Source organism: Lethenteron reissneri, unplaced genomic scaffold (assembly GCF_015708825.2).
Source record: "Lethenteron reissneri isolate LAM-NWPU_2019-01 unplaced genomic scaffold, ASM1570882v1 scaffold_1376, whole genome shotgun sequence".
NCBI classification, from domain to species: domain Eukaryota; kingdom Metazoa; phylum Chordata; class Hyperoartia; order Petromyzontiformes; family Petromyzontidae; genus Lethenteron; species Lethenteron reissneri.
The window spans coordinates 7,688-20,000 of record NW_026891087.1 but is presented as its reverse complement, the minus strand read 5'-3'; the positions used below and the strand labels follow the sequence as shown (position 1 = coordinate 20,000).

Below are 12,313 nucleotides of genomic sequence, written 5' to 3'. Positions count from 1 at the left end.
GAATGCAACACCACACTGAATCACAGATGGAACTGAATCACCACAACGACGACTGGAAACCCGCAGTAATGTATGATAACTGCAGGGTGAGAACAAACGTACTTGACGCATACTGAACCTTGGCCAGCGTCTGCTCCAGGGTGGCCCCACGGCTGCCACCTTCGCCCAACATGTGCAGCTACAGACCACGCAACAAACCATATAGTACACCATTGGGACCTCATTTGCCAGTAAAACATGATAATTGGTTTTTTACCCTTCTATCTGGCAACAAAACTGACACTTTTTTTACGAGGAGCCATGTTTGCATAGACCACAATACCTGCGGTCGGAATGCAAACAAAAAACACAACTCTGATAATGTATGCACTGTCCTTGAAGTTGATTGGCCCACACCCGAGACAGCTTTCCTTAGAGCCTAGTCTCACATGGTCCTTGAAGTTGATTGGTCCACACCCGAGACAGCTTTCCTTAGAGCCTAGTCTCACATGGGTTGGACCAGATGACGCCAAAAGGCTCTAAGGAAAGCTGTCTTGGGTGTGGACCAATCAACTTCAAGGACAGTGCATATCATTATCAGAGTTATGTTTTTTGTTTGTATTATGACTGCAGGTATTGTGGTCTATGCAAACATGACGCCTCGTAAAAAATGTGTCAGTTTTGTTGCCAGATAGAAGGGTAAAAAAACTATTATCAAACCATTAGTACGTCGCTGCAAATGAGACTCAACACTACATTGCACTGACGTCACAGCTCGTGTGCTGCTGCTGCTGGGTGGACTGTTGCATTGTGGGCCTGTGCAAGATGGCGGAGGCTTGGGGATGCCCTCATCCAGAAGTAAATTCACGACGGCTGATTATGACGATGATGAACATTAATACGTAACATTTGTAATGACATTTGCAGGATGCCAATTATTCTCTGTAATTAAATAATGAATGCCGCATACCTCATCCACAACGATCAGGCCAATCTCCTTCATGCGCCCCTCCTCTAGAAGGGCGTTGACCAGGCTGTGGGCTTTCTCAATGGTGGCGATGTAGAGAGAATTCTTCTTTCGGTGTTTTCGCGGTGGCATGCGCCCCTTGCTTCCCGCGTATTCCTCTATGAAGATTTCAAGCTCCACACCAAACACAGACAGGCTCCGCACCTGTTCGAGCAGCAGCAGCAGCAGTAGTAGCAGCAGTAGTAGTGTGATGCCGCCGCCATGAAGCCGTTCGGCAGGCGCCCAAATCCCCGACCTCGCCACCACCAAGCAACGGAGCCAACCCCGCGTCCCCCTCACCTCACCTCACACGAGCACACCCGCACGCATTTCCCCCCCCCCCCCCCCATAGAGCTCCGAGGGGAGGTCACCTGGCCGACCGGTTTTTATCCGAAAAACCCTTATCGGGGTTAACTCTCACGGTTTCCGGCGATCAGGGAATTGGACGACCTCCCCCGTGCTACGTTGCGCCGCGGCGCTGCGACCAGCCTTAATATGGTATGGTCGCGGCATGGGGCATTCGGCCACCGCGGTTGAGGCGCATTTCCCCCCACACACACCCCCACGGGTCGACGGGGCAAGCAGGGGAGGGACGGGACAGCATGAATAGCGGGACCGCAGGAGCTGTTGCGCATAGTCATGGAGGGTTGGGATAATTACGCTTGAGCGCGCAGGCCCCATTGTTAGGAAGGGTAAGGGATTAATTAGGATGTACGCCGCCAACGCCGCTCACTGATTAGCAGATCAAAAGCGCCCGGAACCGCCGTGCGCGGGCTCGAGGTGCGCGAGCCCATTGTTCAGCGCAGCATCCCCTTTGAGGTAGGGAGGATAAATAGAGGGGCGCAGAGGGGAAATCGCTCTCTTACTCCAGCGCCAGGCGACCAGACGCAGCTCGAGCCAGCGACCCGGACGTCCGTGCGACGCACCGAGGCACGCGGTTAGCACAAGGATCAGCGGACCGCCGTGGACACTTAACAGTGAGTAAGAAGGTGAATTAGAATCATAGCAGATAAATGGGGAATAGGTATAGAGGTATCAGCGTAGGCCAGCCTCGTCGACTCACTGATTTAACATCTAGTTCCAGGTAGCGGATAATAAATCATTAATAGCGAAGCGTGGTCTCGCGTGATCTTGTCGTGCAGTGTGAGCGCGTGGGTGAGCGTGTGTACGCAGTGGTTCTGTAGTGCTGCGGCTCGCCTCGGGGGAGCGCTGCGCAGAGCGGTGCGAGAGTAGGTGTCGCGTGTGTTCACTCCGTGTGTGATACAGGTGCACGATCATAACGCGAGTAGTCAGTGTGGAGTTGGAGTGCACGGAGCGGTGTGTGTGTGTGCGTACGTTCGCTCCGTGTGGGTCGCAGGTACGCGATTAGGAAAGGGAGGTATCGTGGTAGCGTAAAGGGGGACATAATACTACGCGGTATCCAACCATGCCTACTACGCGGACCCGCGGGGGAGGGGAATCCTCGGGCGACGGCTCCCACACCATGGGTGAGGAACCTAGCAGCGGTTCGCTCAGCAGCGGGGGGGCGATTGATGAGGTTAGCCCGGCCGTAAGCATCATCGAGGGAGGGATCTCGGGGGCTAGCGACCCCGACAGTAGCAGCAGCAGCAGTAGCAGCGGCGACACATCACAATTGTGTGTCGTGTGGGAATAATTGATGAACCCGAGATTGTACTCTGCATCCGAGTATCTGTTCCTAAGCCAAGACGGAAATATTTCAACGAGACTTCCAAATTCCCGGCTGCCTCAGTTGACTTATCTTGGAGGACTTTACATAGAGACAAAACATAGGCCTCGACACAGAGACGTGGTTTCTCTGTGTGCCTTTGTACGTCTCTCTCTCTCTATGTATCTCTGTGATATCTGTCTGCTTATATGTCTGTCTATATGTCTCTGGTTCTGTTTAATCTCTCTCTCAAATTTAGTATTCTCAGGAAGAACGTAATCAACCAGGTAGGGTGTTGACTGTTATGTTATCCGACTCTCTGTTGTATTACATTACATTTCTAAGTATACTAGATTTGTGTTTCTATTTCATTTATACCTGATGACGATTGCTTGCGTTGCAATTGAAACGTCGTATGCTAGTATTTAATTGATCATTTTCTCTTTATACGTCACTTTACCGAAAGAACCAAAGAGTCATTCGTATAACCGCATTATGCTGCTGTGTCGGTGTGGAAATGTGCGTGTACAAAAGCGATCGTTACCTTCTCCTGGACGATGGCAACGTAGGGAAGAATGAGCAGAGCGTCCGTTCTCTTGCAGAGCAGCTGCCTCAGCATGAGGATCTCTGCCACGAGCGTCTTGCCGCCACTTGTCGGTAAAGAGTAAATCAGATTCTTCCCTCGTCTCACGGAGTCCAGGGACAAGCAGTCGTGCTGCCAGGCTTTGCGGCGTCATGTGTCGACACAAATATAAAAAGAGAATGATTAAATGCACGGCAGAATCTGAAACACGTGAATGTGTCAATTGTAATTAAATCCTTTATATTAAGTTCGCTTGCGTGCTTGCGTGCTTGCTTGCGCGCTTACGACCGTGCAAATCTTTCGGTCGTTTTTTAACCCACTTCCCGTGATCCAATCGAGCTGACATTTTGCACACAGACTCGTTGTGCGTGACAATTTATTCTCGTTAAATTTTTTTTCCTAACTTTTACACTTTTTAGGAAAAAATAAATTATATTTAATTACCAATTGCTTAATGGTGGCAGGCAATCATCTGACCGATAGGTGGCAGCCATCTCAAGCCAGAGGACGAGAGGACTCTAGCCGCCATGCATATAAAGGATTTATAGTGAAAACTTTGTTTTTACGGGTTAATTTTTTTTCAAACGGGTGGCTTATTACACGTTAAGAGAACAAAAACGCCGATTAAAATGATTAACTTGCGTGCAGGACGACAAAAATGTTTCAACCATCACCTAATGTGTGAGAAATTGGATTAGGCTTGACAGCTAACATCACGACACTGGTGATGTGTAAACGTTTACAGTACGAATCAAATAAGCAGTGATATGCTGTTATAACAAAAACAAATTGGTAAAATACATTTAGCAAAATTCCACCATGTACTAAAAATTAATTTATCAACCCCCCCCTCCCTCTCTGCCCCCCTCACTCTTTGCCCCCCTCTCTCTGTACCCCCCACCCCCTCTCTCTCTACCCCCTCTCTCTATCTAAGGCCTCGACACAGAGGCGTCGTTTCTCTGTGTGCCTATGTGGTGCCACAACGACGGGGCCGCTCTGCCGAACCAGGGAGCCGCCCGGCTTCCCCCACCGCACTGCCCCCCATCACCCGCCCCACATAAGCACACACCCGCACGCATTCCCCCCCCCCCCATAGAGCTGGAAGGGAAGGTCACCTGATCGACCGGTTTTTATCCGAGAGACCCTTATCGGGATTAATTCTCACGGTTTCCGGCGATCAGGGAATTGGATGACCTCCCCGTGCTACGTGGCACCGCGGCGCTGCGGCCGGCCTTAATATGGTAGGTCGTGGCGTGGGGCATTCGGCCACCGCGGTTGAGGCGCATTTCCCCCCACACACACTCCCACGGGTCGACGGGGCGAGCAGGGGAGGCACGGGACAGCATGAATAGCGGGGTCACAGGGGCTGTTGCGCATAGTCATGGAGGGTTGGGATAATTGCGCTTGAGCGCGCAAGCCCCATTGGTAGGAAGGGTAAGGGAGTAATTAGGATTTACGCCTTGCACGCAGCACACTGATTAGCATATCAACAGCGCCTGGGGACTGCCGTGCGCGGGCTTGGGGTGCACGAGCCCATTGTTCAGCGCAGCATCCCCTTTGGGAGGTAGGGAGGATAAATAGAGGAGCGCAGAGGGGAAATCGCTCTCTTACTCCAGCGCCAGGCGACCAGACGCAGCTCGAGCCAGCGACCCGGACGTCCGTGCGACGCACCGAGGCACGCGGTTAACACAAGGATCAGCGGACCGCCGTGGACACTTAACAGTGAGTAAGAAGGGGAATTAGAATCATAGCCGATAAATAGGGAATAGGTGCCGGTTTAGTGGAATAGGCCAGCCTCGTCGACTCACTAATTCAACATTAGTTATCAGGTAATAAATCATTAATAGCGAAGCGTGGTCTCGCGTGATCTTGTCGTGCAGTGTGAGCGTGTGGGAACGCGTGTGGTACTGTGTGTGCGTAAGCTCGCAGCGTGCGTAATCGGCGTCCCCCAGGTGCGCGATCATAGCGTAATCGGCTGCGCATTGTTGTACGGTTTATCTCGCGCGCACGGCGGCGGCGACTTTAGTCGTTGTGTCGGCGTGTGCCCCGCTTGCGTGTGCTCGTTACGTGTTATAAGTGTGAACGCGTGTAGTACGGTGTAGGCGTAAGCTCTCGTCGTGCGAAATCGGCGTACCCCAGGTGCGCGATTGTAACGTGAGCGGCCAGCGCGGCGCAGAGAAGCGCAAGAGTGAGTGCCGTACGGAGCTGTGTGTGTGGGTGTGCGCGTACGTAATTAACCATGCCTGCTACGCGGACCCGCGGTGGAGTGGAATCCTCGGGCGACGGCTCCCACCCCATGGGTGAGGAACTTAGCAGCGGTTCGCTTAGCAGCGGGGGGGCGATTGATGATGCTAGCCCGGCCGTTAACATTATCGAGGGAGGGATCTCGGGGGCTAGCGACCCCCACACCTATGTTGTGTCTCTCTGTGTCTCTGTGTTGTCTCTCTCTGCTTATTTGTCTGTCTGTGTGTCTATATTGTGTGTCTCTGTGTCTGTGTGCCTATGTTGTTTGTCTCTCTCTGTGTGTCTCTGTGTTGTCTCTCTCTGCTTATGTGTCTGTCTGTGTGTCTCCTGTTCTGTTTAATCTCTCTCTTAAATTTAGTAATCTTTGGAAGAGCGTAATCAATCCAGGTAGGGTGTTGACCGTTATGTTAGCCGACTATCTGTGTTGTATTGCATTATATTTCTAAGTTTACTAGGCTTTGTTTTCTCTTTCATTTGTACCTGATGACGATTGCTTGTGTTGCAATCGAAATGTCGTTTGCTAGTATTTAATTCATTATTTTCTCTTTCTACGTGACTTTACCGAAAGAACCAAAGAGTAAGTCCGCCAAATACTATTCAATTACCATTTCTCCCACGAGAGAAAAAAAAAGATATGTTGGCATGAAAAAAAACCGAGAGACAGTTTCGCGTAAATATCCGAGTGTAAAAAACAGCACACATTACCGTAGAGCTCTTTAATGCCACGCTGTTGTTGCAGAAGGCTGTGCACCTTCGTGGGAAGCCCATAGAAAGGCCCAATCTCAAACTGGCTGTCATCAGCACAAGTCTCCGTGGCGATCTGCCTCTCGTGCGACAGCGCAGACTCCTGCAGGTGCCTGGTGCGCGAGACCACGCGGGTAGCTGCCGCCCACGCGTTTGCCACGAGCGTTTTCTTGATGCGATCTCTTATGCTCGTGCCCTTGTTGGCTACATCTGCGGCTACTTTTATATTTTCCACTCCAAGCGCATTTGCTGTTGAAGAACCGTCGGCTCTTCCGCGAGCGATGTGGTCAGCCTCTTCACTAAAGGCAGCATTTGAGTCATTTGCTTCCGAAAGTGCAGAAGCACAAGTGGGTTTTGGCGGTTTTCTGGTGGTAATAGTACATTCTAAATCGTCCGTTAAGATATCAGCCAATTTTATCTCATCCTCCGAATGAAAGCAACCTGTTTGTGCGTCAGCTTGAGAATTAGACGTTAACGTGCGAATGGTTCCATCGAGCTTTGGAAGTTTTGCATTTTGAGAATTGCCTCTCGACGAGCTCCGAATGTCGTTTCCTACAATATTTGCGTAAAAACCGTGATGCGGCTCAGTCTGTACATTTTGTGCGATGTGTAGAGGATTATATTCTGTTCTCTTTAGTGTATTCTTATTCCAGTCACGAGGCAGCAATTGTTCCACATTGTGTGTTTTCATTTGACCAGTATTGTCACAGCCCAATATAGTCCCACAAGACAAAGCCGAGTGTTGCGTAAGCTTCTTGGGAAGCCACTTTTGTGGTTCTGGGTCTTTCTGAGTAAGATTGAACGTCTGTGAACAATTGTCTTGGTTGTGCTGTTTTTCAAGTAGTACATCCACGAGTGAGATGTCTCCTGCAACACTGTCACATTCCCCACGCATGGCATCGCTTCTGTCCTCACCATCACACTTCAAAGGGAAACAACGAATTCGCATCAGCAATGACTCTCGCGGACAACTTCCAATCCAAATAAGTTGCGAGTGTGTGGTGGGGTGCGGCGATGTTAAGGGGCCCTGGTTTTTCACGACCCTATTACAGTACTTCCTCTCCACAGGTGACTGATTGTTGGGAAAGCAATGCACGAAGTTACACATGTAACGAGTGGATTGTTATAGGTGATGGACGTGTAGAGGCTTTGAAATAGCTTTCTCGATATTGTTCCACATATTTGTATGGCTTTAGTGCTGTATCTATGAATGGATCATCCTGTCAGAGGTTGCAACCGGGTACCCGATACCCGGCTACCCTACCCGATACCCGGCTACCCGTACCCGGCCGGGTACGGGTACCCGTTTACGACCCTGGTGCGTCTGGGTACGGGTAGGCCGTGAGTCACTGGTGAGTAACCGTGAGTAACCGTTTGTCACTCATTTCGGGTAGGGTACGGGTAGGATACGGCTACCTGTACCTGGCCGGGTACGGGTACCCATTTGCGACCCTGGTGCGGCCGGGTACGGGTAAGGAATCAAAACCCGTTTGCGACCTCTGCATCCTGTACTGGACTATGAAAACAAAGTTCGTTTACCTCCGGCGCGTCGCAGCTGTTGCCTGATAAACCGAGCTTCTTCGCCACGACATCTGCGATAAAGACTTGCGAAGGGAGCTCTTTGCAATCATCAGGAGGATCCATGAATTTAAAGTCTCCACACGAATGGGAATCCGTTGCCTCACGAGAATGTCTGCACGCCCACTTCGTCTTTTAGCCACACAGTGCACCACGACTTTGTCTTTGCTCGGTGTGAGACCCGCTTTCTCTCTGCTGCGTTTCACAGAATGAGACACATTCCAAATCAGCATTCTCACGACTCTGCAACTCAAACATTACCAACACTGACAAGGGGCCACACCACATTGTGTTAGTTACAAATAGGAAATAAACCGTGTGCTGTTGTAAAAAGTGTTTTACCGTTCCAGCAATGTTTTACTGACACACAACCATGGGTTTTTCATTGATCTAAATTTCATACTACAGTGATACCTCGGTTCACGAACTTAATTCGTGAACTGACTCTGGTCGCGAACCGAATTGGTCGTGAACCGAGGCACATTTCCCCACAGGGTTCAATGTAAATCCGGTTAATCCGTTCTGACCTTTTTTTTTGGTTTTTGAAGCACAAAAATATAAACAAATGACAATACACATTAGTACTGTACAGTATAGTAATGTATAAAGAGAGAACACTAACCTTGCTTGAGATGACTTCTGGCATGGAGGAAGGCAAGTGGAAGGCGGGTGGGAGACAGTAAGCACTCAAACGGGTGAACTGTACATTACAGTAAGTACAGTATTGTACAGTACAGTAGTACTGTACTGTATGTGCTAAAAAGCACACCAAAAATCTAAAAGTCACTGAAAGTGTCTTCACAGTACTCACAGTACTTCTTTCTGTGTCTCTGCTTCTCTCCACGATCTTCCTACAGGAAGTCACGACCATGTGACAGCCTGGAATTAGCATAAAAATGGCCACGGCTCCTGTTCGTGAACCGAAGCGGAGTTCGTGAACCGGAGCATATTTTTATGAAATTTTCTGTTCGTGAACCGAGTTGTTCGTGAACAGAAGCGTTCGTGAACCGAGGTATCACTGTACAGCTTAAACCGTCAGTCAACTATTGTTTGAATATGCATAGATTCAAGCTCCTGGCAAGAAATAAAGGGTATGAATTCGCTTTCACCGCAGTGTTGCAGAAAGCACTTTCCGTCTTTCCGTAGAGTATACCATTGAAATTAATACAATATAAATACGTGAAAATAATGTTGCCATTTGTCAATCCAGTGTTGGATGAAACCGCTCAAACCCACGCTGTGATGGTCATTGGTGATCACTACACTTGGTCAACGGGGGTTTGCGAAGGACTTGTTCAGATCTCACTCGCCACTCGTGTTTAACTGTGCTTGGGAATACAACTCAGGTCAGACTCGAGACTTTATTTCACCTGATATGAGGCTTATTGGCGAATACAGGACATGGCGGCAGGAATGTGCAAATGTAGTGGGTTGATTGACTAGAAGAGAGCTTTACTCTTTGGTTCTTTCGGTAAAGTCACGTTTCGACTGCAACACAAGCAGTCGTCATCAGGTGTGAAATCCACAGCAAGAAAATAGGAAAAAAGTTAGGAAAAATTAACCCGTAAAAACAAAGTTTTTCACTATAAATCCTTTATGTGCGTGGCGGCTAAAGTCCTCTCATCCTCTGGCTTGAGATGGCTGCCACCTATGGGTCAGATGATTGTCTGCCACCATTAAGCAATTGGTAATTAAATATTTATTTTTCCCTAAACAGTGTAAAATTTTGGAAAAAAACATTTTCACGAACATTAATTGTCTCGCACAACGAGTCTATGTGCAAAATGTCAGCTCGATTGGATCACGGGAAGTGGGTTAAAAAACGACCGAAAGATTTGCACGGTCGTAAGCGCGCAAGCAAGCGAACTTAATATAAAGGATTTAAAAACAACCGCCACTTTTTCAAATTTTCTTGCTGTGGATTTCACACCTGATGACGATCGCTTGTGTTGCAGTCGAAACGTCGTGAGGATTTTTATTGTTTTATATTTTTGTTATTTTATTATTTCCCTTCAACGTGACTTTACCGAAAGAACCAAGATTATGAATCCATACTCTTTAGTTCTTTCGGTAAAGTCACGTAGGAATAAAATAAAAGTGTACGACGTTTCGATCACAACACAAGCAGTCGTCCCCAGTACTGCTGTATGGTGTCCATACATTTTGAGGTTTTTAAAATATAAATTGTATTTGACGACCCGTGCCACTGTTTGCAAGTGTGACTACTGTTGTATCTCCAGGTTAAACTAAATAAAATACCGCCACCCATTAATAAACAGAACAGCGCTGCAAACACAACCTAAACACACACCCACAAGATACTAAACATCTTCTTGGTTCTTTCGGTAAAGTCACGTAGAAGGAAAATAATAAAAATAAAACATAGTAAAATATAATTCTCACGACGTTTCGGCCACAACACAAGCAGCCGTCCTCAGGTGAAGAACAGACGCTGTCTTTCCGACAGACCTGTCTTCACCTGAGGACGGCTGCTTGCGTTGTGGCCGAAACGTCGTGAGAATTTTATTTTATTGTTTAATTTTTATTATTTTATTATTTTCCTTCTACGTGATGACTTTACCGAAAGAACCAACAATATGAATCCCTGCAGTCACGAAAGAAGCTTTAAATCGAAAAAAAGATACTAAACATTTACGTGTTTTTATTGTTACGAGTTTGCCCCGCTGCGTAAAAACAAACAAAATTCCTCTCGCGTGCGCTTCTCAGAGAAGGCCGAAGCCCCAACCCCGCACCCCCCCGCCTTGCCTGGAAGCCCCTGCCGAGGGAGACGCACCCAAGGCGGCCGAGCTCCGCCCGCTCACCGGGGGGAGGGGGGGGAAAGGCCGTTCTTCTCGAGTAGTCGTGACGACATTCGCCTTTCAACACTGTTATTATTATTGTTGTTGTTGTTTGTGCGCGGGCGTTGTTTGCGGCTCGTCTAAACAACTCTGTGCAGGGTGGCGTCGAGTTTCGCCTGAGGCTTGACGAACCGCGAATTGCGTGCGTCCATCGGTGAACGCGTTGGAAAAGGAGCTCGCTGATTGGCCCAATTTGGCAGCCAATGGGCGCGCAGGAATCGTGAGCACCCGGGGGAGGGGCGGAGTTTGAGAAATGTGACGTCACGCACCCGGGGGGGGAGGGGCGGAGTTTGAGAAATGTGACGTCACGCACATCAAAATTCGCAACTTTAAATAAATGTTAATTAAATAGAAGCGTTATAACAGAAATTTTTTTTAAAATAAATTTTCATTATTAACTGTTTTATTATTTTAATTTGCTAAGGTCACCTTTTATTTATTCCACGAAGGAACATTTTTCTTCTCCATGGGAGAATTGAGAAGCATACATTTAGTAATTTTTTGAATGATTGTTACTAAACATTTTGATTCTAATGATTCTAGCAGGGCTTTTCATTCTGTGAAATGAATATATGATTCTTATAGTTGTACTCTCCATTTAGCTTCGTTCTACTACAAAGTTTCAAGTATTTTTAATAGTTAAAATAGCTTTAAATATTTATAATTATAAGAGCATTTCAATATATCAGTCTGAACATCTGCAGTTTTAGTTAGAAGTTGAATCTTTTCAAGCGAATTTTATGCAAAATTTCAGCTTTCCAACGCCTCCTTTTAATGTATGGTGTCTCCTACAACATCAGAGTGCAGCGCCACATTGAATACGCACTACAATGACAACAGTTTAAAGCGATTTGAAGCTTGTTTCATTTTCAAAATCGAAATATGGTTTTGGGGGGGGGGGGCAGAGCTTTGTGACGTCATATTTGAGGGGGGGTCCAAAATTGCGTGACGTCATTTATGGACGGTCCCAAAGTGCTCGTTTTTGTCAAGACAGGCACAGTGAGCCCACCAGGGGGCGCTGGGCGCCACCCCAGCAAGCTGCTGGAAATGAGAAATTATTTTTCGAATAAAAAATACTTTTCTCTTCTTGGTTCTTTCGGTAAAGTCGTCACGTAGAAGGGAAATAATAAAATAATAAAAATAAAACATAATACAATAATCTTCTTGTTTCTTTCGGTAAAGTCGTCACGTAGAAGGGAAATAATAAAATAATAAAAATAAAACATAATAAAATAATCTTCTTGGTTCTTTCGGTAAAGTCACGTAGAAGGGAAGTAATAAAATAATAAAAATAAAACTTAACAAATAATCTTCTTGGTTCTTTCGGTAAAATCACCACGTAGAAGGGAAGTAATAAAATAATAAAAATAAAACATAATAAAATAATCTTCTTGGTTCTTTCGGTAAAGTCGTCACGTAGAAGGGAAATAATAAAATGATAAAAATAAAACGCAATAAAATAATTCTCACGACGTTTCGGCCACAACGCAAGCAGCCGTCCTCAGGTGGAGAACAGGTCTGTCGAGAAGACAGCGTCTGAATGAAACAGCACACGGGCTTGGAGCGTCTATATAAGCTGGGTTGATATGCAAATTCTTTTGTCAAGACGCCCTTCCCCCCCCCTTCCAACCCAGCTTATATAGACGCTCCAAGCT

General features: G+C 47.3%; 1 protein-coding gene across 1 annotated transcript in view; it reads right to left on the bottom strand.

Moving 5' to 3' along the window:
• The window catches only part of LOC133362124 (helicase POLQ-like), a 22,592-nt gene extending 21,334 nt beyond the window's left edge, over positions 1–1,258 (bottom strand). The window contains exons 1-2 of the mRNA XM_061581078.1: positions 950–1,258; positions 103–178 (exon numbers count right to left, since the gene is read on the bottom strand). Of these exons, the coding sequence (XP_061437062.1) occupies positions 103–178; positions 950–1,078 (205 nt within the window). The 5' untranslated portion in view covers positions 1,079–1,258. The remainder of the gene's footprint in view (positions 1–102; positions 179–949) is intronic.
• Between the last annotated feature and the right edge of the window lie 11,055 nt (positions 1,259–12,313).